Source organism: Sarcophilus harrisii, chromosome 5 (genome assembly GCF_902635505.1).
Source record: "Sarcophilus harrisii chromosome 5, mSarHar1.11, whole genome shotgun sequence".
Taxonomy (NCBI): domain Eukaryota; kingdom Metazoa; phylum Chordata; class Mammalia; order Dasyuromorphia; family Dasyuridae; genus Sarcophilus; species Sarcophilus harrisii.
In genome coordinates this window covers 83,106,096-83,132,879 of record NC_045430.1, presented here as the reverse complement: position 1 = coordinate 83,132,879, position 26,784 = coordinate 83,106,096, and the positions used below count along the sequence as shown (strand labels likewise).

Here is a 26,784-nt window from a genome sequence, read left to right as displayed (position 1 = left end):
TTCTCACATTCCCTCCAACACTCAGCATTATCTTTTCCTGTCATCTTAGCCAATCTGAGAGTGGTATCTCAGAGTTGTCTTAATTTGCATTTCTCTGATTAATAATGACTTGGAGCATCCTTTCATATGGCTAGAAATAGTTTCAATTTCTATGTCTGAGAATTGTCTGTTCATATCCTTTGACCATTTATCATTGGAGAATGGCTTGATTTCTTATAAATTAGAGTCAATTCTCTATATATTTTGAAAATGAGGCCTTTATCAGAACCTTTGACTGTAAAAATGTTTTCCCAATTTATTGTTTCCCTTCTAATCTTGTCTGCATTAATTTTGTTTGTACAAAAGCTTTTTAATTTTACATAATCAAAATTTTCTATTTTATGATCAATAATGATCTCTAGTTCTTCTTTGGTCACAAATTGCTTCCTCCTCCACAGGTCTGAGAGGTAAAATATCCTATTTTCTTCTAATTTATTTATAATCTCATTTTTTTATGCCTAGATCATGAACCCATTTTTGACCTTATCTTGGTATACAGTGTTAAGTGTGGGTCAATACTTAGTTTCTGCCATACTAATTTCCAATTTTCCCAGCAGTTTTTGTCAAATAGTGAATTCTTATCCCAAAAGTTGGGATCTTTGGGTTGGTCAAACACTAGATTGCTATAGTTATTGACTATTTTGTGCCGTAACCCTAACCTATTCACTGATCAACTAGTCTATTTCTTAGCCAAAACCAAATGGTTTTGGTGATCGCTGCTTTATAATACAGTTTTAGATCAGGTATAGGTAGGCCACCTTCATTTGATTTTTTTTTTCATTAGTTCCCTTGAAATTTATGCCCTTTTGCTCTTCCATATGAAATTTGTTATTTTTTCTAGGTCACTAAAATAGTTTCTTGGGAGTCTGATTGGTATAGCACTAAATAAATAGATTAGTCAGGGTAGAAGATACTTCTTTTTCTCAGCAACACAAATCACAACTCAGAACACAACATTCATCAGCAAGCAATGGGCAGCAACAAATAACCAAGTTCTTTTAAATCTTTGACCTTTCCTACTTAAAAACTGTGGGCTTTGAAATCTTGAGCTTAAGTATTTCTAGGCCTTACCCAGCTATGAAATAAAACCAGAAACTATGAAAGAAACTGTAGATTCTTAATATTAAAATCTGTAGAGGGCCAATGGAGGAATACTGCTATGACAGCAAATTTTCTTTATAGTTTTGCTGAACTTTTTTCTTACTTTGTTCATTATTATAAAGGTTGGAAGAGAGATACAGAAGAAAATATAGATGATATATGTCAATCTAAATGAAAAGATATCAATAAAATGTTTTTTTAAAAAACCTGTAAGAATCTTCTGAATCCAATTCTTCCTGTGCAACAAGAGAACTATTCGGTTCTGCACACATATATCATACCTAGGATATACTGTGACATATTTAATATGTACAGGACTGCTTGCCATCTGGGGGAGAGGATGGAAGGAGGGAGGGGAAAAGTCGAAACAGAAGTAAATGCAAGGGATAATGTAAAAAATTACCTAGGTATGGGTTCTGTCAATAGAAAGTTATAATTATTTGAAAAAAAAAAAAAAAACCTGTAAGAATTTTGGATTCAGGCATTCCTAAATCATTAAACAGCTAATTCCATTTTGCATTTTCAGTAAAATGTGCTATTAAAAACTATTTCAATATAAAAATTCTACAATTCACAAGGGTCACATTCATGAATAAGCAAAGATTTATGAAATCTAAAAATCTAGATGATCAAATACTATAAACTGAGAAAGATTATAAAAATGAACAGAAGTATGGCATTAAAAACTAAGTCTTAGATTAGGCATCAAAAAATATTTTATTTTTTTACTAACAGATTGTAATCTCATGAAAGTCACAACCTCTCTGTATTTCAACTGTAAAATTTTGAAGACTAGTGAAAATAGTTTCTGAGGCTCCTAAATCTAAAATTTTGTAATCTAGGATCACAGATTTGGAGCTAGAAATGGATCTTAGAAAAAACTACCTAATATTTCCCCAACTGATAAACAATTACAGGACATAAACTTTTAAGTTTTCAAAGAAAAAAAGAAATATAAGCCCTCAATGATGGCAAAATGAAAAAAAAAAAATGTTTCAAATCACTAATAAACACAAACTAAAAAATTCTAAGATTCTACTTCACAACATCATAATGGCAAAGATAACAGCAAAGGGAAATGACAAATGTTGGAGGAGTTGTGAGAAAGCAGAAACATTAATCCACTGTCCAATGAAGGCATGAATCAGTCTAGCCATTCTGAAAAGTAATGTCCCCCAAATCACTGAAGTTCCCCAAAATGACTTCTCCAGTAGTTTGGAGCTATGCTCAAAAAGTTATCAAACTGTGCATACCCTTTGATCCAGCAGTGTTACTACTGGGATTATATCCCAAAGAGATTATAAAGAAGGGAAAGGGACCTGTATGTGCACGAATGTTTGATGGCAGCCCTTTTGTAGTGGCTAGAAACTGGAAACTGAATGGATGTCCATCAGTTGGAGAATGGCTGAATAAATTGTGGTATATGAAAATTATGGAATATTACTGTTCTGTAAGAAATGACCAACAGGATGATTTCAGAAAGGCCTGGAGAGACTTACACGAACTGATGCTAAGTGAAATGAGCAGGACCAGGAGATCATTATATACTTCAACAACAATACTAGATGATGACCAGTCCTGATAGATCAGGCCATCCTCAGCAACGAGATCAACCAAATCATTTCTAATGGAGCAGTAATGAACTGAACTAGCTATACCCAGAAAAAGAACTCTGGGAGATGACTAAAAACCATTACATTGAATTCCCAGTCCCTATATTTATGCACACCTGCATCTTTGATTTCCTTCACAAGCTAATTGTACAATAATTCAGAGTCTGATTCTTTTGTACAGCAAAATAATGTTGTAGTCATGTATACTTATTGTGTATCTAAGTTATATTTTAATATATTTAACATCTACTGGTCATCCTGCCATTTAGGGAGGGGTGCGGGTAAGAGGTGAAAAATTGGAACAAGAGGTTTGGCAATTGTTAATGCTGTAAAGTTACCCATGTATATATCCTGTAAATTAAAGGCTATTAAATAAAAAAAAAAAAAAAAAAGAAAAGAAAAGAAAAAAAAAAAAGAGATTATAAAGAAGGGAAAGGGACCTGTATGTGCACGAATGTTTGTGGCAGCCCTTTTTGTAGTGGCTAGAAACTGGAAACTGAATGGATGTCCATCAGTTGGAGAATGGCTGAATAAACTGTGGTATATGAAAATTATGGAATATTACTGTTCTGTAAGAAATGACCAACAGGATGATTTCAGAAAGGCCTGGAGAGACTTACGAACTGATGCTGAGTGAAATGAGCAGGACCAGGAGATCATTATATACTTCAACAACAATACTAGATGATGACCAGTTCTGATGGATCAGGCCATCCTCAGCAACGAGATCAACCAAATCATTTCTAATGGAGCAGTAATGAACTGAACTAGCTATGCCCAGAAAAATAACTCTGGGAGATGACTAAAAACCATTACATTAAATTCCCAATCCCTATATTTATGCACACATGCATTTTTGATTTCCGTCACAAGCTAATTGTACAATAATTCAGAGTCTGATTCTTTTTGTACAGCAAAATAATGTTTTGGTCATGTATACTTATTGTGTATCTAAGTTATATTTTAATATATTTAACATCTACTAGTCATCCTGCCATCTGGGGGAGGGGGTGGGGGCAGGTAAGAGGTGAAAAATTGGAACAAGAGGTTTGGCAGTTGTTGGTGCTGTGAAGTTACCCATGTATATATCCTGTAAATAAAAGGCTATTAAATAAAAATTAAAAACAAAAAACAAAAAAAAAAACAAAATGACTTCTCCATCCCATCTCAGCCACACAAATGGTCACAGTCTTGATGATCTTATTGATTACTCACAAATGCACTACTTTCTCATTCAAGAATTCCAAAATCCCAGTATTTGACCATAATCTGTTGCTGTTTCATCTCTCTCTGCTTTCCTTTACCTAGGCCTTCTGGTTTGCACTAGCTACTCTCAACTCTTTTCCCTATCCTGAACCTTTAGTGAATCAGTTCAATTTTACACTATTCTCTGCTTGATCCCTGACTCACTTAAAAATCATATTTTGTAATAAATATTCCTGATTGTGCCTGGCCAAGCACCAGCCTTAGATGACTCCCACCATTTGCAACCCTCACGTTTACACCCGATGCTGCTGAATATAGGAAGTTAAAAAAAAAAAAAAAAATCACATAACCATTCCAATGGTTCACTGCCTCATATAAAGATTCAATTTTATTCCTTTTTAAATGTTTTTATTTTAATTTTCAAATTCTCTTCCTTCCTTCCTGATTATGGAGTAAAGAAATATAATAACCACTGTACATGTGAAGTCATAAAAAAATTTCCATGTTAGTTATATTGAAGGGGGAAAAGCAAGAAAAATAAAGAAGAAAAAAATAAGCTCCGATCTGCACTCAAGAGTCCATCAATTCTGTGTCTCAAAATGGGTAAAATTTTTCATCAGTTCTTTGGAATTGTCATGAATCAGTGAATTGGCCAGAATCACTAAGTTTTTCACAGCTGATTATCATCACAATACTGCTATGACAGTGTGCATTGTTGTCCTGGTTCTATTAATCAGGATACCACTCTGCATCAATTAATAAAGGAATTCCCCAATTTTTCTGAAAACATTACTTTCATCATTTCTTACAGCATATTAGTGTTCCATCACAATCATGTACCATAATTCATTCAACCATTCCCCAATTCTCCTCTAATTCTTTGGATAGCATTACTACTTACAAGCTCTTAGGATCAAATACAAAAGCTTGTTTGGCACTCAAAATCTTTCATAATCTAGGCACTCCTTGACCCTCACAACTTTTCAATTTTCTTACTTTCCACCAGTTTGACCCAGGGATACTGTTCTCCTTGTTGTTCTATGAACAAGACCCTCCATCTCTCAGCTCCCAGCACTTTTTCTGGCTGTCTCCCATGTCTGAAAAGGGGAGGCTAGGTGGCACAGTGGATAGAGTATCAGGCTTGGAATCAGGAAGACAATCTTCCTGAGTCCACATCTGGCTTCAGAAACGTAATAGCTGTGTGGTCCTGCGCAAGTCACTTATCCTTGTTTGCCTCTGTTTCCTCTTTCATAAAATGAACTGGAAAAAGAAATAGCAAATCACTACAGTATCTTTGCCAAGAAAACTCCAGATTGGGTCATAAAGAGTTGGATACAATTGAAATAGCTGAACAACAAAAACAACATGCCTGGAATAGTCTTTCTTATCTTTGCCTCCTGGTTTCCATGGTTTCAATTGTCAACTGAAAATCTCTTTTTCAACAAGTCTTTCCCAACCCCTCTTAATTTTACTATCTTCCCTCCCAATTATTTTCTATTTATCCTGTATGTAGCTTATTTATACATGGCTATTTGTTTTTCCCCCCATTAGACTGTGAGATCCTCTAGAACAGAAACCTTTATCTCTTTTTATATTACCAACGCACATAGAAGGCATTTAATACATGTCTACTGACTGACTAAATGTGCATACTCTTTAACCTAACACTACCTCTACTAAGCACATGCCCTAAAGAGATCAAAGAGGAAAAGAATCCATATGTATAAAAATATTTCTGATCTTTTTGTAATGGCAAAGAAGTGAAAAGTAAGATGTCCATAAACTAGGGAATAGCTAAACAAAATGTAATAGAATATCACTGAGCCAATTCGCCAAATGATAGAAAAGATGTTTTCAGAAAAACTTGTAAAGACCATAAAAACCTATCTGAAGTGAACAGAACCAAAGGAATTAATACAATAACAATGTTAAAAAAAAATTTTTTTGAAAAACTTTAAAACTCTGATCAATGTAATAATTAATCATCTACGATTCCAAGCTACTTATAATAATGCATACTATCCACCTCCTGAGAGAGAAGTGAATGCATTTAATATGTAGGATAACACATGTTTTTGCATATGACCAGTACTTTTCAACCTAACAACATTGCTCTCCTCTGTCTCTTAAACATGACAGACTATCTCCTAACACTAGGTTGCTCCCTGTGCCTGTACTCTTTCCCATCTTCTCTCTACCAGGCTTCTTCCTTCTACCTTCCTTTTAATCCCACCATTAACAAGAAGCCTTTCACAATCTCACAATGTTACAGCCTTATCTCTGAGATTCACCTCAACTTATTATATGTAAATGTGGTGTGTTATCTTCGTACATTAGTTGTAGCCATGGTATTTCCCCCAATCCATTAGACCAGTGGTTCTCAAACTTTTGTTTTCTGTATCTTTATCCTATTAAAATTATTGAGGATCTCTCCAAAGCATTTTTGTTTATCTGGATTATATTTGTAGACAATTACCATATTGGAAATAAAAACTATTTTTGAATTTGTAGACCCTCTAAAAGGGTTTCAGAGATCCCCAGAATTCTCTAGACCATACTTTGAGAACCACTGCATTAGACTGTGAGTGACTAGAAAGTGGGGACTATTTTTTGCCTTTCTTTATATTTTTATATCCCCAGGGTTTATTTATCACAATACTAAGTAGACAATAAAGTCCTGAATTGGAAATTTCATTCATGTTACATACCATCAAGTTACAAATTTGTTCACTTTAGTGGAAGAGGAAAGGGAAAAGATATAAGGAAGAAACAGAACAGAGATAATGGTTCAAAAAAAAAAAATTAGGGGAGAACAAAAGATAAATCAAGAGGATCATAGACAAGCAGGACAGCTTTGAAAGGTACATACATGCATTATGTACTTGAGAAGCAAGCTCTATGTTAAAAAAAAAATGCTGTTTCATGTACATTACAGGGTTTCTAAAACTTTTCCCACTCACCAGAGAAATTTTCACATGACCTGGATATATAGGTATATAAATCAAAAATTCACTGATAATAAATTATAATTTTACAATCCCCACATTCAGTTACAAGACTCTACATGGAGTGGAGACTCAGTTTAGGAAGCTGGGATATAAAATGCCCTACTTCTATGTTATAATTCATATGGATGTGCTCATTTTATTAAGTTCACAATTATTAAATTTAAAATTAAAAAGTAATCTAATCCAGTCCCCTCATTTTACAAGTGGGGAAATGGCCCCAGCAATTCTAAGTGATTTGCCCAATGTGACAGCAGTAGTAAAGGAGAGAAGCAGGATTTAAACTGCATTCTCTGATTCTAGGTCTTCCAGTACACCATGATCCCAATTTTGGATACCTACCTGTGTGATTTAAATCCAGGTAAAACTGAAGTCTGTTGCAAATCACTAATTTGAGGCATCAATGATCAACTGTAGTCTTTCTCATTATGAGTCTAGAGGTTCCCAGTTTCCTAAATTCCTACAAAGACACAGGGCAAGATACCAGGAAAGAGATCAGAAGAAACATAGAGCTGGTATAATCATCTGGAAAATCTCAAGTGACCCTGAGAACACAAGAGACTTTAAAGATGCAGAGATACAGAAAATACATCTGGATTTAGATAAAATATAAAAATTTCCCTTTTGGACCCGTATGTGCAAAAATGTTTGTGGTAGTTCTTTTTGTAGTGGCTAGAAACTGGAAATTGAATGGATGCCCATCAATTGGAGAATGGTTGAGTAAATTGTGGTATATGAATGTTAGAAATGACCAGCAAGATGATTTCAGAAAGGTCTGGAGAGACTTACATGAACTGATGCTGAGTGAAATGAGCAGATCATTATACACTTCAACAATACCATAATGATCAATTCTGATGGAAGTGGCTCTCCTCAACAACGAGATGAACCAAATCAGTTCCAATTGTTCAATAATGAAAAGAACCAGCTACACCCAGCAAAAGAACTATGGGAAATGAGTGTGGACCACAACATAGCATTTCCACTCCTTCTGTTTTTGTCCGCTTGCATTTTTTGTTTTCCTTCTCAGGTTATTTTTACCTATTTCTAAGTCCAATTTTTCTTGTGCAGCAAGATAACTGTATAAATATGTATACATATATTGCATTTAACATATACTTTAACATATTTAACATGTATTGGTCTATGTGCCATCTAGGGGAACCAGTGGGGGGAAGGAGGGGAAAAGTTGGAACAGAAGGTTTTGCAACTGTCAATGCTGAAAAATTATCATTACCTACCTTCCAAGAAGGGAGAGAGGGAGGGAAAGGAGAGAGGGAGGGGAAGAAAGGAGGAGGGGAGGAGGGAAGGGAAGAAGGGAAGGAAGGAGGGAAGGAAAAGGAAAAAAAAAATGCACCATATCAAATTCTAGCAAAAAAATCCAAGAAAAAGTCATTTTTTTTTTCCAGTCAGATCACCATAAGGAGACAGAGAGATCTAAGAATATTGGGTATGGGGTCTGGCTATCTCCAGACATACATACAAGAGTACTTTGAATATCAAGATCACAGATGAAGTTAAATCAGACAAGGCCTGAGAGAGATTCTGTTATGTCTCATGGTCTTAAGAGAAGAATGGAAAGAAAGAAAGAGCAAGGAATGTTAGGGGAAATTATCCAAGTGATCAGTGTACACAATTATATATCTATACAAAAGCAGGAGAGAGTGATGGCAGCAGATGACACTTAAATCTTTCTCCTATATGAAAAAAAGGAAGAATACACATAAGGCACAGAGTTGGGGAAATAAGAAAAAGTGACAAAGAAGATAGGGGAATTAGAACTGAAGGAAAAGTATATAAAGGCCCCAGGATTAGTTCTATATAGCTCTTGTGAGCAGATAGAATGGGAATCTGAAGAGATATCCATCAAATGGGGAACTGATCAACAAATTATGGGAAAGAAACAGGAGGGAATACTTTTGTGGATGTAAGAAATAATGAAGGGAATGGTTTCAAAGAAACCTGGGAAGACTTATATGAACTGATGCAGAATAAAGCAAACAAAAAGAGAACTAATTATATAATGACAACAACATGGTAAAGAAAAACTATTTTAAAAGAATTAAGAATTCCCTTTGGTATAACAAACATCCATGATTTCAGAAAACTAATAATGAAACAGGCTGTACACCTCTCGATAGAAAAATGAAGAACTCAAGAGTGCAGAATAAGAGTGCTTTCAATTTGGGTGGAGAGTTAAACAAGTAGGAGGCAAAAAAGACAGATTTTTGCTCACTGAAAAAAAAAATGTATATATAAATATTGTTTAAAAAAGTAACTGACAAAGAAACTTTGATGAAGAGAAGAATAAAAACTTCAGAACAGATGCCATAAGACTGAGTTGGCAACAACTGCAAGAATTAAGGCTAGCCATTGAAGGAATTTAGGTGAGAATTTTTTAAATGGGGGTGATGAAGAGGTACTTGAAGGACCACACCAAAACCAATGGTCATGAGGAGAGTTTCTAAAATTAGACTCACCAACTGTTTTTGCATATAGACACATAATGGTTCCACTACTCTTCCATTTCCTAACAATCAATATGCAGCACACTCAAGAAGTATTACTCCCTAAGATTACAGATACTGTCAGTCATAAATTCTTCCAATCCACTCTATAAATGAGGCCCACATAAGTGAGGCCCACAAGGAGCCTAACATCATATAGCTACTAAGAAAAAACCAAGATTCAAACTGACTCTAAGCACAGAGCTTTTCCCATGCTGCCTTTTTTTAGCCCCCAGTATCTTTCCTGGAAGATCTGCAGCCTTTACCTTGAAACACTTACAATCTTTCACTTCTGGTTTGGATAAGCAAGGGGTATATGAGGCAAGACAATAAAAAGTATCTGTACTAAAAATAAAAGCCAGAAATGTCCTTGTAAGTAAATTTGATTATTAAGTAAAGAAATTAAACTGCATATAAAGTGGTACTTTAAGACATCTATTTTAGTTTAGTTTAAGCTTAGTTTCAATGGAAAGAAAAAGAAATTCCCATTTATTTTCAAGACCCTATGTGTGTGTATGTGTGTGTGTGTATGTATAAGCTCGCATAAGTTTCAAAACACCCATGTAGGTGCTGGAATTATGATTAAGACTTTAATAATGATGGCTGAATTGAATTGACAAAAACATAAGAATTATAGTTTACAGTCTTATTTCAACTGCCATGGGAACATTATCTCACCAGTACACTAGAACAGATTTAAGACAATCCAAAAATCTGTGGTCTTTAAACTTTTTGGACTGTGTGGATTCTAGTATACAACTTTCCTTCTTCTCTCTTAAAATATCCTTTCTCCAGAAAACTGTGTATAGTACCAATTACTACTATATCTCACAAATTTTATTCTCATATCCCTAGCAGTCTTTCATGTTCCAGCAGAAGTTATTGAAACAGCCTCAGCTCTGCTCCCAAGATCTCTATAAAGTCCTGCAAGCTGTTTACTTCACATGCAGGAGGAATGGTTAAGATAATGCCTATCCCCAAGAACTATCCCATTAAATTCACTTTAGCCAGGTCCAAAAAAAAAAAAGGTAACAAGAGATCCTAAACAAGAGCTAAGAAAAAAAAATCAGGATAATCCACAATACTCAGAGGCCTTCTATTCCTTACACTTTTAGATATTAATGGAATAGAGGTTGTTTATAAAAAAATTTTTAAAGGATGAGATTGTTAAAATGAAAAGCCAAAATAGTTCAAAATCCATTCACCTTGGTACTTCTAGAGAAAGTTGTCCTCAATAGATAATGGGCTTAGGGAAATAAGGGAGGAAACTTAAAGAGATACTGAGCAATTGTATCCAAATGAGCCTAAAAAGGACCACCACATAGTACACTAGAAACATACCTGCCTTCTACAGAAAAACCAAATCTTAGAAATTGAAGAAAATCAACCTTACTCAACAGTATTCACCCCACCACCACCATCACCACCACTACCATAATCTCATACCATTTCTCCACCAGGTAGTAGAAAAACCTCATTAATTTTCTTATTAGATTACCCAGCAAGGTATATGGGAAGACCTTGAGACTAGAAGTAAAATTTTACATCCCGAGTAATAGAAGGCATTCTACCCCTAAGAACACTACCACTTTCACTTCTTTGACCTCTACTATTTTCCTACTTTTACTTCTTCCAAGGACCTGAAAGCACTAATAGACAAGAGTAATATTGACCATTCTTTACAACAGCAGCCCAAGATTCCAATCTCATAACAAGAGTTGAAGAAAGCAAACTCATTTTTATACATTTGGATCAATTTACTCCCTTATTATTTATTAGTTATATTCCCTTACAACAGCAGCAAATTTATATGTAGACTTGGATTAAATTGTCATAACTGCTTACCCTTAGGGATAAAATTTTGAGGCCTCATCACTACTACAGATAGTAAACATTTAATAAATGTCTGCTGAACAAATATGAAATGGCTTACTGTCAAATTCAAGCAGCGAGATATCAATCTTGTAATTAAAGATCCCCTGTCCTTCCCATACCCTGAGGACAGCAAAAAGGGAAGAACTCCAAGATGGATTGATACAACCAGTTCCCACTACAACCTTTTTCTCTGCACATACCACAAAAGTGTCTTTAAAGTGTAAGATTTAATGTGTAAGTGAGGGAGGCAAACAAGGAAAGTACACGATGAATAGTAAAACGTCATCAACAATTGTAAATTGTGGCACCACTGCCATGAGTTGCCTTATCCCACATATATATGCTACAGTAATGACCAGACCACTCAAGTTTTTAATGAGACTCCACCAAGTCTCAATAAGAGGGATACAGACTGTGGGGTTCCCTACATTTTATTAAAGCCCAGTGTGGCATCTCTCTCCTCCATAGTCTTCTTGTTGCCTCATCATCATACAAGAATCAGAGAGAGTTTCCCGATCTTTAATCAGATCTACACCAAGAAAACACTAATTTTAATCCGATTTAGATACAAACTTAAAAATATCTTCAGTTTCATGGATGTCCATCAGTTGGAGAATGGCTGAATAAATTGTGGTATATGAATATTATGGAATATTATTGTTCCGTATGAAATAACCAACAGCATGATTTCAGAAATGCCTGGAGAGACTTACACGAACTGATGCTGAGTGAAATGAGCAGGACCAGGAGATCATTATATACTTCAACACAATATTATATGATGACCAGTTCTGATGGACCAGGCCATCCTCAGCAACGAGATCAACCAAATCATTTCCAATGGAGCAGTAATGAACTGAACCAGCTACGCCCAGAGAAAGAACTCTGGGAGATGACTAAAAACCATTACATTGAACTCCCAATCCCTATATTTATGCCCACCTGCATTTTTGATTTCCTTCACAAGCTAATTGTACACTATTTCAGAGTCTGATTCTTTTTCTACAGCAAAATAACGTTTTGGTCATGTATAAAAAAAAAAAAATCTTCAGCTTCGATTTTTTTAACCATACTTCAGAAATTAGCTATTTCTCTCTCTAACTATTATCATGTGACTATTAAGTAGACTAAATAACCTATGGTAACTACTTAACTCACTTCTGATCCTGAAAAAAAAATCTAAATGTTTTCAGGAGCCCAAAAATGGGCTTTTTTCCAATTCTGTTCCAAATTCAAAAGTGAATTTACCAAGATGAAAGGATTTTGGGGATCATCTAGTCCAACCTGTAATTTGCTGGCCAAGTGAAGATGTAGCTTTTTCTGTACTGGAAATGCCATACTGCCTATCTGCAAACACCAGTTTACAAACTGACATTGATAAGAGTTTTAAAACACTTCAACCTCTCTCGATCCCAAATTTTTCTCGGGCTCTCCCCAAGAAGGAACAGGATAAGGGGAAAAGAGCCGCCCGCAGCATCTCCACGACCCCCTCCCCCCACCCCATCATCGCTACACTCTGGAGAACAACACTTTTCCAGACCGGCCTGTCCAGCCACAGGTGGCCGCTCCCCCCCTTCCCCCCCACCCCCCCACCCCCGCCACGACTTGATCCCCGAGGCCTTCCTCCAACCCGAGGAACGCCCCCGATTCGCAGCTCACCTCTGGGGCCCCCTCCCAAGTGCAGAGGTCTGTTGCCTTAGGGGGTCTTCATCCTCATTTGCCTCCCTCGGGGGTCCAGCCTCCCTTCCCTTCCCCCCCCCCCCCGCCCCCGGCCCGGCTCCGCCAGTGCCCTGCCCTCCCCCGGGGGTCCCCTCCTTCACTGTTGTGGCCCCAGGGGCCGCGCGCGCTGCCCCTCACTCACGCTTACTCACCCTCCCGTGGGGGGGGGGGGGACTGCGGTGCGCCGCCCCCCTCCCCACTCCTCCTGTCTCCTCCCTCCCCTCCGCCCCGTTCAGCTCCCCTCCCCTCCCCTCACACGGGCCCCGGCCCTGCCTGCCTCCTCACCGGGCTCCGGCTCCGGCCCGTCCGGGCGGCGCGCTCCCGGGGGCGGGTTCTTCTTAGCGGGGTTTCCCCCGGGGCCCGGGGCAGGGGGAGGGGGCCGGGCCAGGCCGGGCCGGGGAGGGGGGGAGGGGGAAGGGGCTGGGGGAAAAGGGGGGAGGGGAAGAAGGGGGAGAAAAGGGGAGAAACCAAACCCGGAAAGGGGAGAAAAGGGGGGGGAGAAACCAGAAGGGGAAGAAAGGCCCAGAGTCCGCCCCCTCCCCCCCGCTGCGGCCTGCGCGCTACGTCACCGCGCTCTGCGTACTCGTCACCGCGGCCTGCGGTCCGCGCGTCACCGCGGCTTGCGTATCCCTCGTTTCGCCCTCCCCTCCCCTCCCCCCCTCCGCCACCACGGAGCTCACACTGGCACACCTGCTCCAGCCTCCGCCGCGCCGATTCCCCCTCCCCGCCCTGGCGTTGCCTTGGGAACGGTGGGAGTCAGGCTAAGCTCCCCAGCAACACCTTAATAAGCGCGTTGGAGTCCCAGGGACCCCCAAAGCACCTAAGCCCACCGGGATCCCCGCATCGCCGGGCTATTTGACTCCACGTTTGTTGCCTGCTCTCCCAAAGCCGTGGTCCTTTTCCCACCAAGATCCCCAGTTCAAGTTCTGTCCCCTCCAGTCTGATGTTCCTGCGGCTTTCTCTCCCTCCTCCCCTGACTTCCTGCAAGTCTCCATCTCCTGGCTTCCCAGGCTCCTTCAAGTCCCTCTAAAATCTTGCCCTCTGCAGAAAGCCTTTTCGGTTCCGTCCAAGTCCTGTGACTTTCCTCTTTTGATTATCTCCGAGTTATCTTGTATATGATTCCTCTGTACCTTAGTTGCTTGGGTTGTCTCCCCCATCATGCTCCTTGAAAACTGTCTTTTCTTTGTATTTCCAGCTCCTGCACGGTCCCTGGCACAGAGAAAGTCCTTCATTAAAAGTCTCAGCTAAAATCCCACCACCTATTCAAAACCTTTCTCAGTTCCCCTTAATCCTGGTGCCTCCCGTCAGAGATTATTGGGCCACAGTTTCCTTCCATTGTTCTGCCTCAGTTTCTCTAAATTGTTCCGCCTCATTTCCCTTAATTGTCCTGCCTCTCAATCCCCCTAGTGGCAACCCTCCTTTCCTGTTCATTAGGGATGTAGAGAAGTGGCCATTCCAAAAGATAAAACTCCGGATGTGCTATCTCAGATACCTAATTGGCATCCTTACGTCTATTTCTCCAGACTTCCCGTCTCTGCTTTGACTACCCCCTTAACTCCCAATTTGTAAGAATTTATGGTCCAACCTGTCGGAACCGGATTGATGGTCCCTGCCCGGAAGTTCCCAGCTCAACAGTGTTGGGACTCCCCCCACCCCTTGCCTTTGTCTCCCCTGATCTTAGAGCCATATATAAATCATTAGAATCTCACACGCACTGCTGATGCTGAATGCTTTAAGACATCGGCCCTGGGACCAAAATGGATCCTTTGGTGCTAGAAAATCTCTCCCTCTCAGAAACTCAAACAAAATATTAAAAAACTCTCTAATCTCTATATTGCCTCAGTTTCTCCAGCATTACAAGATTATCTGCAATTTATCCTATATTTATCATATTTGCACTTACTCTCCCTTTAGAGAGCTTACTCTCTAAGGACAGAGATTGCTTTTTGCCTTGATTTGTACCCCCGGCGCTCATACTGTGAGGTGCGTTATAGGCTTTAGGAAATGCTGTTGCACTCTTGTCTTGTTGCCTGAGTTCCTCCAAATCCAATACCTCTCTCTCTGGCCAAATGAAGGAATGAATGAATACAAGCATTTATTAAACATGTGCTATGTACTAGGCACTATGCCGAGAATCTGAGATACTATATCTTCATGGAGCTCATGGACTAAGGTGGGAAGCACCATGCAAACAAGTGTATACAAACAAATAAATTGAAAATAAGCCCAGAGGGAAGGCATTAACATTCATGGGGACCAGTAGACTTTTTGACTTAGAAAATGCTTTCTCTTTTTTTTTAATTTTTTTTTATTTAATAGCCTTTTATTTACAGGATATATGCATGGGTAACTTTACAGCATTAACAATTGCCAAACCTCTTGTTCCAATTTTTCACCTCTTACCCCCCCACCCCCTCCCCTAGATGGCAGGATGACCAGTAGATGTTAAATACATTAAAATATAAATTAGATACACAATAAGTATACATGACCAAAACGTTATTTTGCTGTACAAAAAGAATCAGACTCTGAAATATTGTACAATTAGCTTGTGAAGGAAATCAAAAATGCAGGTGTGCATAAATATAGGGATTGGGAATTCAATGTAATGGTTTTTAGTCATCTCCCAGAGTTCTTTTTCTGGGTATAGCTAGTTCAGTTCATTACTGCTCCATTAGAAATGATTTGGTTGATCTCGTTGCTGAGGATGGCCAGGTCCATCAGAACTGGTCATCATCTAGTATTGTTGTTGAAGTATATAATGATCTCCTGGTCCTGCTCATTTCACTCAGCATCAGTTCGTGTAAGTCTCTCCAGGCCTTTCTGAAATCATCCTGTTGGTCATTTCTTACAGAACAGTAATATTCCATAATATTCATATACCACAATTTATTCAGCCATTCTCCAACTGATGGACATCCATTCAGTTTCCAGTTTCTAGCCACTACAAAAAGGGCTGCCACAAACATTCGTGCACATACAGGTCCCTTTCCCTTCTTTATAATCTCTTTGGGATATAATCCCAGTAGTAACACTGCTTTCTCTATGTGATTTATATAGATCCGTTGACATTGGGGCATTTCTCTTCCTGTACTATTTTCAGCTATAGCTTTTTTTTTTTCTGTATAATAGGAATAGTGATTTCTACTTTTGCCTATGTTGCTGGGTTGTTGTAAGGTTCATTGAAATTAGAAGTGGAAAGGCTTCTCTAAACTGTATTGTTATTATTTCTGTCTCCACTTGGGAGTCCCTGAGGGAAAAGAGAGAGCCATGGGGCTAATGGTTTCTAGGGGCAGCATTCTTCTGAGTGAGTATGGACCTGTTAAATAGTTAGGAATTCTGAGTCCAGGGGGGAAAATTCCGTTGAGTTAGAGGCAAGAAAGTCTGCTCTCTTTTTACCACATGTGGGACCAGCATATAATACAGTAGATGCAAGGAATCCTCATTCCATTTTGGTTCCCTGAAGCAAAACCTCAGTCACATCATCCTAGTTACAACTTTGGGTGTAAGAAACAAGGAGTCTTCCACTCAAAAGACTTTCTAAAAGAGTGTGTGTGTATGTGTATGTGTGTAGATAAGAGAGAAGAATAAATCACATTACTGGGAGTCCTGCAACCCAAGAAGACAATCTCTTAAGATTGGGCCATCCCCAGTGTAAAAACCTTTCCAAGCACATAGTTGCCCAACCTGAGACATTTTCTGCTTAACCTTATTTCTCCAAACTAATCCACTTTGGAAACACCTGGCCAGTGCCTAAATGGTCTTTCTGGAAAAACTCAAGCTACAAAAGACATTAAAAATACTTGCAGAATTTGGAACTATGCTCAAAAAGTTATCAAACTGTGCATACCCTTTGACCCAGCAGTGTTACTACTGGGCTTATATCCCAAAGAGATCATAAAGAAGGGAAAGGGACCTGTATGTGCACGAGTGTTTGTGGCAGTCCTCTTTGTAGTGGCTACAAGCTGGAAAATGAATGGATGCCCATCAGTTGGAGAATGGCTGAATAAATTGTGGTATATGAATATTATGGAATATTATTGTTCGGTAAGAAATGACCAGCAGGATGAATACACAGAGGCTTGGAGAGACTTACATGAACTGATGCTAAGTGAAATGAGCAGAACCAGGAGATCATTATATACCTCAACAGCGATACTGTATGAGGATGTATTCTGATGGAAGTGGATTTCTTCAGCAAAGAGAAGATCTAACTTAGTTTCAATTGATTAAAGATGGACAGAAGCAGCTACACCCAAAGAAAGAACACTGGGAAATGAATGTAAACTGTTTGCATTTTTGTTTTTCTCCCCGGGTTTTTTTTTTACCTTCTGAATCCAATTCTCCCTGAGCAACAAGAGAACTGTTTGGTTCTGCACACATATATAGTATCTAGGATATACTGTGACATATTTAACATGTATAGGACTGCTTGCCATCTGAGGGAGGGGGTAAAGGGAGGGAGGGGAAAAATCGGAACAGAAGTGAGTGCAAGGGATAATGTTGTAAAACATTACCCTGGCATGGGTTCTGTCAATAAAAAGTTATTAAAAAAAAAAAAAAAAAGAAAGAAAGAACAGAAAAGCCCATTAAAAAAAAAAAAAAAAAAAAGAATACTTGCAGAAAGAGTTCAGTGAGAGGATAGGGTTGAAGGAAGGGGAATGGAGAAGTCAATGTGATGAGAAGCAATACAAAGACATTTTAACAGTAAATTAATGGTATGCAAATGCTTCTCTTATGGCTTATTACAATTTTTTCCTAATTAATTTCCCTATTTTAAGTTTTGCTGTTTGTAATCCATCTTCCACCTAAATATTCAAAAAACTCAAATGATCATTGATTCCAGTGAAATGGATGTTTCCTCTCATAATACATCCTTGTAGACTATCCATGTCTGCCCATTCTGTGGGACTCTTATACATGTCTTTTTATAAATTTCAATAGAGGGTGCACCCAACATTCAGGAAGCTTTATTCACTTTCTCCTAATATTTAGAGTATATCAATCTCATCCTTAACATGTGACTAACCCAACTTCTTTTATTTCCCTAATAACATTTTATATATTCTTTGCTTCTTTGATATATTTGATTTAATGCTCCAAATTTTCTCATTTATAGTATATTGAAGACAACTCATATCCATTATGACATTCATTCCTTTCTGTGTGAAAATAATTTTTATGTTTCAGAGATTATGTCTTATTTGCATACAACAACCAATAGAATACTAGTATTTAAAAGGTGATCCTTTACTTCTAAAAAAACTTTGCGGTCATATAAAGATCTTTATACTCTCCTAAAGACAATACATTTTACTTTTTTCTTTTTGCTTAATTCTGGGCCCAATTTATCAACTATTTGTACTATCTATCTTAGATATACTGATAGGCAAGTTGTACAGATTGTCTATCTAACGTTTTGTCTTTAGCTGAGTGATATACATTCTTCCTCTGTTTGGTCTTTCCTGTATGAATTCTTAGGCCAAACTTTTTTGAGTGAGTACAGAAATCCTTTTTAAAAATTAGTATTTTACTTTTCCAAATACATGTAAAGATAGTTTTTCTAAATTTATTTTTTGTAAGATTTTGTGTTCCAATTTTTTCTCCATCCCTCCCTTACTTCCCTCCTCCCCAAAACAGCAAGCAATCTGATATGGGTTAACTATGTGCAAAGTCTGGGAAAATTGGGACATTAATGTATTATTGGTGGAGTTGTGAAATGATGCAATCATTTTTGAGAGCAATTTGGAACTATGCCCTAAGTGTTATAAAACTCTGCATACCCTTTGATCCAGCAGTGCAGTGGCACTAGGTCTGTATCCCAAAAAAAAGGTCATAAAAGAGGGGAAAAGATTCACATATGCAAAAATCTGCTTGAAGTAGCTTTTATTGTAGTGGCAAAGAATTGGAAAATGAGGTATTCCCATTAATTGGGGAATGACCAACTAAGTTATGGTATGTTAAAATAGTGGAATATTATTGTTCAATCAAAAATGAACAGGCTGATTTTAGAAAGGCCTGGAAATATTTACATGAACTGATGCTGAGTGAAATAAGCAGAACCAGGAAAACATTGTACACACAAACAGAAGATTATAATAATCAAATATGACAAACTTGGTTCTTCTCAGAAATTCAATGATCCAAGGAAGTTTCAGTAAACTTTAGATGGAAAATGCCATCAGCATCCAGAGATAGAAGTATGGAGACTAAAGGTAAATCAACACATGCTACATTCACTTTTTTTTTCCGTCTTTGCTTTTTCCTTTTTGTTCAGATTTTTCCCTGCAAAAATGATTCATAATGAAATATGTTTTTAAAAATGAATGTATATGTAAAATCTCCCTCAAAAGTTGTTTTTACATGTAACTGGGGAAAATATGATTTTTGAAAAATTATGTGCAATCATTTTAAACATATTTCCATATGTTGTACAAGAAAAATCAAACCAAAAGAGAAAAATTACAAGAAAGAAAACAAAAAAGAGTGAAAATACTATGCTTTGATCCACATTCAGTCTCCATAGTCTTCTCTTTGGATGGAGTTACCTTGAATTGTTGAGAAGAGCCAAGTCCCTCACAGTTGATCATCACATAATTTTGTTATTGTAGAATATAGAACTCTTATAGGAGGCTCTTCAGTGATCTGGATTCTGATGCAAATGGTATAATGTCATCTATAAATAATGATTATTATAATCATAATCATGATAGGTAACATTTAGATAGCACTGTGTACTAAGCATTTCACAATTTTCTCATTTAATATTCACAACTCTGGGAAACAGGTGCTATTATTATCCCTATTTTACAGAAGGAGAAACTGAGACAAATAGGGGAATATAGAGGACTTCACAATACATCAAGAGCATTCACTCTTTGAGGAAGCTAGATAGAAGTGAATAGAGCATCTGACTAAAGTCAAGAGGACCTGAGTTCAAAACCAGCCTCAGATACTTAACATTTACTAGCTATATGACCCTGGGCAAGTCACTTAAACCCAATTGCTTCATAAAAAGAAAAAAGTCTGCACTGTATCTCCTCTTCACTATGCTAAATACTCTACACACATATCTCCCTCCTTTGTACCATTCCTCATGTTTCTGATCAGTAGATCATTAAACAATGTTACCTTTGTTGTTATACCTTTTAAGAAATCTTGAATTGCATTGATATGGATAGAAGTCATCTTGTTGAGCCTTTAGACAGTGTTTGGGGTAGTTTTACTCTATTGGGTTTCAGATTAAATAGATATTTTCATAATTACCAAATAATAAGCACAGTGGGATCTTATAATTTCTACATATTTCTGTCAATTATTTGATGGTAAAGATGGAATACTCTCATTGAGTATGTCATTAATACCTGCGTAGATGATTCTTATAAATTAACAAAATAATCTTCCTAAGTCATAAGTCTGTCAAATTATTCCTCTACCCAGGAAATTTTGTTGCTGGAACTATTCAGTTGTATCCCAACTCTTTGTGACCTCATTTGGATTAATTTGTCATTTCTTTCTCCAACTCATTTTACAGATGAGAAAACTGTGGCAAACAGGGTTGTAAGGATCAAATGAAATAGTAAAGCACTTAAGATAGTACCTAGAATATTGTAAGTGCTATATGAATGCTTGCTATTATTATTATTATTCAATGAATTTTCCTGGCAACTTCCAGAGACATATATGGCTTGATGCTAAAGTTCTTGATATATTGGAATGATACAGTAAGCCTTAGGTGATAACCCCACCTTCCCCCAGCCCTATCCCTCCAGCCATATTCCTATCTTCTAGCTTTGTATTTCTTTCTCGGATATAAGTGATAGAATATCCATCTTGAGATGGACATTTCCAGCACTGGAGACAATTTTTTTAGTTGAAGAAATGAGTTATTGGGGATCCTCACTTACTACTGGCTGAACAGTAGGAGGTACACCTGCAATAAGAAATGTGCAGTAAAAAATGAGGAGCAGAGTGCTTTCAGAAAAACATAGGAAGACTTATATTAACTGATACAAAATGAAGTGAGCAAAACCAGAACAGCAATATTGAATAATCATCAGCTATGAATGACGGATATTCTCAGCAATAAAATAATCCAAGACAATTCTGAAGGACAATGATAAATACTATCCACCTCCAGAAAAGTACTGATAGTCTGAATATAGATTGAAGCATTTAAAAAAACTTTTTTATTATATTTGTTTTATTTGTTTGGGGTCTGTGTTTTCTTTTGAACATCAATAATCGATAACATGACAGCACATGTATAATCTATATAAAATTCTTTGCCTTCTCAAGTGGAGGGAAATAATTTAGAATTCAAAAAAATTTTAAAGCTAATTTTTTTACATGTAACAAAAAAATTAATGCATGTTAAAAATTGAATTAAATTGTGCAAATAAGAAATTCTTTGAGGATCAATCCTTAAAGTAGTCTGTCACTGAAAGGTTTGAATCCATCCTCCCTTTCTCAATTCTCTAAATACTTTGTGATAAAGGAGAATTTCACCTCTAACCTTTGCTCCCAGAGCAAGCAGCTAAAATTGAGTGCCTTCCAAAATTGGCTGATGGAACTTTAGTTCTTCCCAAACAAACCAAAACCCCACTCCCACCCCCAATCCCTGCTTTGTACTTTAGTTACTTATCAGTTGGAAACTGACAGGTCCTAGTGTTGGTCTTCTTCTCAAGCCAGATGTGTGGCCACCATCTCCCCTTCAGCAAAGAATCATGCCAGCTGAACACACACCCTTTCATGTGGACCTTAGCATTTAAAATTCAAGTCTCCCAGTGGCTGAATCCCTGAGCCCTAGATTTAAGGTGTTTCTTCTGGAAGACCCCAGAAGACAATGGCCTCCACTCTGATCCTGGGTCTCCTGCTCCTGATTCCAACTGCAGCAGGCACAGAATGGGGTGATAATCAATGTCCAGCATGTGGAGTGCCCGGTTCAGATTTTGAGGGGCAACGGGAACTGCTGCTCAACCTGGCAAAGCAAAGTATCCTGGATAAATTGCACTTAACTCAGCGCCCAACATTGATCCACCCTGTGTCCAGAGCCACCCTGAGGACTGCACTCCGGCGCCTTCACAATCCCCAAGGAAGAATTCTGTCTGGTACCAGTTTAGGGGGTTCTGAGATTGGAGTTGAGGAACAGGAGTATGAGATCATCAGTTTTGCTGAGACAGGTAGGTATGGGAACTAGATATACAGCCTCTTCTAAAAAGTAATCCCTCTAACAGTTCATCTTTCTCACCTCTTTCCCCAATCTCTTCCCTTTTCTTGTTAGGAACTTCTTATAATATAACCTACCTGCCACTCCCAAATTTGACCAAAAAAAAAAATTTGAGGTCTATACCCCAAACTCTCTTTACTTCATCTGGGACCCAGGGGTCCTCAAACTACGGCCCACAGGCCAGATGCAGCAGCTGAGGACGTTTATCCCCCTCACCCAGGGCTATGAAGTTTCTTTATTTAAAGGCCCACAAAACAAAGTTTTTGTTTTTACTATAGTCCGGCCCTCCAACAGTCTGAGGGACAATGAACTGGCCCCCTATTTAAAAAGTTTGAGGACCCCTGATCTGGTCCCTCCTTACTCTGCCCACTCCATGCCCTAATCCCTGAGGCCCTAGACAGCCCTTAATCTACTACTTAGGACAATTCGAATCCAAAGAGAGCAGAGAACTCCATGATATGCTCTTTAACTACCTGCTGTTGAAGGAGGGTACTATGATCCCAGGCTGATCCTTAGGCTTGAGAATTGAGACCACAGTGAAATAAAAATAACTAGTTTTGGAGTTAAAAGACCTGGGTGGACCCCAGCTCTGATACTTAGTATCTATTTAGCCTTGGGAAAAATCACTTAGTTTTTCTGGATCTTAAATTCTAAATTTTTAAAATTAAGGAGTTTGACTCCATGTTCTTTAAAGTTTTTTTTACAGTTCTAAATCCTATGAATTCCTGTGGACTAGGTCTGGTAACTAAGTCATGGATGGGTTAGCCTACTCTACAGCTTAATGACCCACCACCATGCCTCTGGTAGGTTTTAGAAGACTTTGGAATATAGAAATTGGGGAAAATGAAATAGATTTAAAAGGAAGCATACTTCTTTTTCAGAATCATTGTGTAGAATGTGGAGAAAGAGGAAAAATAATTCTAAAGAAAAAGGTAGCAGGAGCCAGGGGAAAGAGTTTTGGTTTGGAAAGTCACAAGGATTTAGTTGAGTCAAAGGACAGTCAATTGTCATATCCTTTCTGGCAACATTGGTGGCTCTGATGTGATTATCATTCCTCTGAGTATAACCACCACCAGGCTGAAAGGCAGGTTGAGCTGTTGATCACCACTGAGCCAAAGGAATTGTCTGGCCTGTCTGGAAAACTCCCATATCTCTTGTATGTAAGGCTTACCAGAAAACCTCCCTTTCTAGGGCATGACTTTCCTTTCAAACCCATTGGAGGGGAAGAAAAATTGCTACTCATCTATCTGTTTTTCCCTCACCTTACCTCTGGGACGAAGATAACCTGAATTTACCAGCAGTATCCTTCTAGTCATAGCCTTCTTCCTTTTATTCTAGGCACTCATTAAAACAATCTAAAAAACAAAATAAATACATCTCTTTTAAATGTGTAGCTCTAAACTTTCAGCCAGTTTGTATTAGCAAATTCCAAATTGAATTTACAAAAATCTCAATAATTACCACACTGTTTTAGCACATTTAATGAGAAGCACATTAAAAAAAAAATCTAAATTGAAAGTAATAGATAAGGAGCAAACTAGTTTACACAAGCCTAGATAACTTAGAGAGTAACTAGGACAGGAATAAACAGATTTCTCTAGGAGTAAAAGGGATAACCCACTCCCAGGATCAATCCTCTCCCCACTATCTATGATCTGGACAGCTTTTCCTTTTAGCCATGGCTTTCCTGCATGCTGATCCAATTATCCAGCAGTCCTCATGACTTATTTTTTAGTAATTGCTTCCCATGACTATTTGATCCTTTCCAAAGTTAGGCTCAAGAGTAGAATGTGAGCACCTTGATCCAACAGGTCAGTTCCTTTCTCTTTGGTTAAGGTTCTAGCGTCAAGAACAAGAGTTGGAGATGGAACAAGGGGGAGATGGCAAGATACTTGCACTTTGTAAGCCCAGATCTCCTAGCAGATAATTGGATAAGATGTGAATAGTTTGGGATCAGTTGAATAGTTTCCACTCACTTAGCCTTCAGAATAGATCGGATCAAAATTGAGATTCCCCTAGGGTGGGAGCAGCATAATGAGGAACCTTGATGATGGCATTTGTCATAAGAATGATATCTGTCCAATAAGGTGTTGAATAAAAGATCAGATTGTTACAAGGTAATTTCTTTGTTAAATACTTTGTTGGACTAGATAAAATCAAAGATTTTTGGTTTGTTTTGGGTTTTTCCTTCAGAAAAAAAACTAGGCACTAAATGAGTTCTTTATCCCCACAGAGAAAAGAATAAAAAGCTGAGCCTGTAGCAGAAAGACTTGAGTTAGATCTCAGAAGGAAGTATCTTATGATTATGGATACCGGAGGACAAAAAAGATTTGTAGCATGAATGGAAGGGGAGACAGATAGATCAAGACTGCAGGGGGGGGGGGGGGGGGGGGGGGGGGGGGGGGGGGGGGGGGGGGGGGGGGGGAAGACTGGGAAGAAATGGGCTTTTCTGAAATAGTTGACATTTATATAAAACTTTAGAGTTTATAAAGCTCTTTACTATTATCTTATTTTGTCTTTACCTGGAATAAGTGAAGGAGGAAAACACACACACATACACACTCAAATATGGTCAGAAAAGAATTGCTTCTTTAATGAGTCAATTGGACAACCCTGATGACTGTTGCTCCTTATGTCTGCAGGCTACTCTATTGCCAACAAGACGGTGTTGGATTTCCGACTCTCTCCAGATCAAATCAGAACTAGCTTGGAAGTCCTCCAAATCAGGTTAGGTTTCTTCTTGCAGATTCCTCCCAATGGCACATGGAGTATGTCTGTGAAGGTCCTGGTACCTGGACTACAGGACACCAACCTCAATTTGACCAACCAGCAACAACTAGAGGTGGATTCCAGTGGCTGGTACCAGTTCCTCCTGGGACCTGAAGCTCAGGCCGCTTATAGTCAGGGACATCTAACCCTAGAATTGGAGCCCAAAGGCTGGGGCGCCCAGAGCCCAGTTGTCTTAGACAAGGATGCCCATCAGCCCTTTATCATAGCTCGGGTGAGAACTGGAGAAAAGCACCGAATCCATCGTCGAGGGATTGAGTGCCAAGGTGGGTCTCAGATGTGTTGTCGACAAGAGTTCTTTATTGACTTCCGGGAGATTGGCTGGCATGATTGGATCATTCAGCCTGAAGGTTATGCCATGAACTTCTGTACAGGGCAGTGCCCACTCCATGTGGCAGGTATGCCAGGAATTGCTGCCTCTTTCCACACTGCTGTGCTCAACTTGCTCAAGGCTAATGGGGCCCCGGGAACAGCAGGAGGAGGCTCCTGCTGTGTGCCTACTGCCCGCCGCCCTTTGTCCCTTCTCTACTATGACCGTGACAGCAACATTGTCAAGACTGACATCCCAGACATGGTGGTGGAGGCCTGTGGCTGCAGTTAATGTGTATAAAGGGGGAGGAGGACAAAGAGAAGAGGTCCTCACATGTATTCTCTTCTCATCTCAGGCAGATTGTTCACAAATTCCTGACACAACCTAAGATGGGGAGTCATCTTTCCCAACACAATTCTAGAAATCCTTTGACTTTCACCCTGGGTATTTTTATCAAGGCAGTTCGTGGAACAGTGAGTGCATAAAGCACTGAGCCTGGAATCAGGAAAACCGAGTTCAAATCTGGCTTCAGAAATTTGCTATTTGTATGACTAAGCAAATTGCTTCATCTCTGTGGTTTCCCCAATTATAATATGGGAATAATAATAGTATCTACCTTGAAGGATTGTTGTGAGGATCAAATGATGTAATATTTGTAAAAAGTGTTTAGCATAATACCAGGAACATAGGGGCTTTAAAAATGCTTATTCTGTTCCCTTTCTTGTTCTCCCACATTCTTAGCCCTTGAGAGTCAACCCATCATCTTCTTCAGAAGACAGCTTAGGGCAAAGACTGACTCTTCTCTCTCTCTCTCTCTCCTGAGGCAACTGGGATTAAGAGACTTGCCCAGGGTCACCTAGCAAGGAAGTATTATCTGAGGCCGGATTTGAACTCAGGTCCTCCTGACTTCAGGGCGGGTGCTCTATCTACTGCCATCTCATTGCCCCTAATCTGTCTTCAACTCACAGATATTATCTATTCCCAGAATTTTCATTTAAAGGACCTGCTTTCCTCATATACCCAGCCAAAAAGATCCCTTATATCCGTCCAGTGGTTAGGTCTCCCTTGTATTGGTCTCCCTTACTAGAGAGTTATTCTATTCTTCAGTTTATCCTGAAGCAGGAGACTCTTGCTTCTCCACACACACAGAGACTCCCTTCTTACCCTCTTCCAGACAGAGATCATTATCCTTTATAACTCACTGATTGCATAAGTATCTCAATAGACCACCCACCCCCTAAATGAGCTGACCCAGACCCTTCCCTCCTTTTTGAGGGTGGAAAGATAGGTACAGATGGGCCTGGGATCTTGAAAAATATACTGCCTTGGAAATACATACATACAGCTATATCTACCTATTAGCAATATCTATCTATCTATAACTGCTTTCGAT

General features: G+C 38.6%; 2 protein-coding genes across 4 annotated transcripts in view; one reads left to right on the top strand and one right to left on the bottom strand.

Annotated features, from left to right (window-relative positions):
• R3HDM2 (R3H domain containing 2) overlaps positions 1–13,454 on the bottom strand; it is a 156,169-nt gene extending 142,715 nt beyond the window's left edge. Inside the window, exons 1-2 of one of the 3 annotated variants that reach the window (XM_031941112.1) lie at positions 13,351–13,446; positions 7,307–7,424 (exon numbers count right to left, since the gene is read on the bottom strand). The gene's annotated coding sequence lies outside the window, so the exon portion shown is untranslated. Of the gene's footprint in view, positions 1–7,306; positions 7,425–13,005; positions 13,098–13,350 lie in introns of those variants that run through there. The other 2 variants (XM_031941111.1, XM_031941114.1) reach the window with 2 other exon arrangements.
• Positions 13,455–21,694: 8,240 nt separating this feature from the next.
• Positions 21,695–26,422, top strand: INHBC (inhibin subunit beta C). Its single transcript, XM_003772276.3, has 2 exons — positions 21,695–22,247; positions 24,937–26,422. The coding sequence occupies exons 1-2, from the start codon at positions 21,911–21,913 to the stop codon at positions 25,680–25,682; spliced, it is 1,083 nt and encodes a 360-aa protein (XP_003772324.1). The 5' UTR covers positions 21,695–21,910; the 3' UTR covers positions 25,683–26,422.
• The last annotated feature ends 362 nt before the right edge of the window (positions 26,423–26,784 follow it).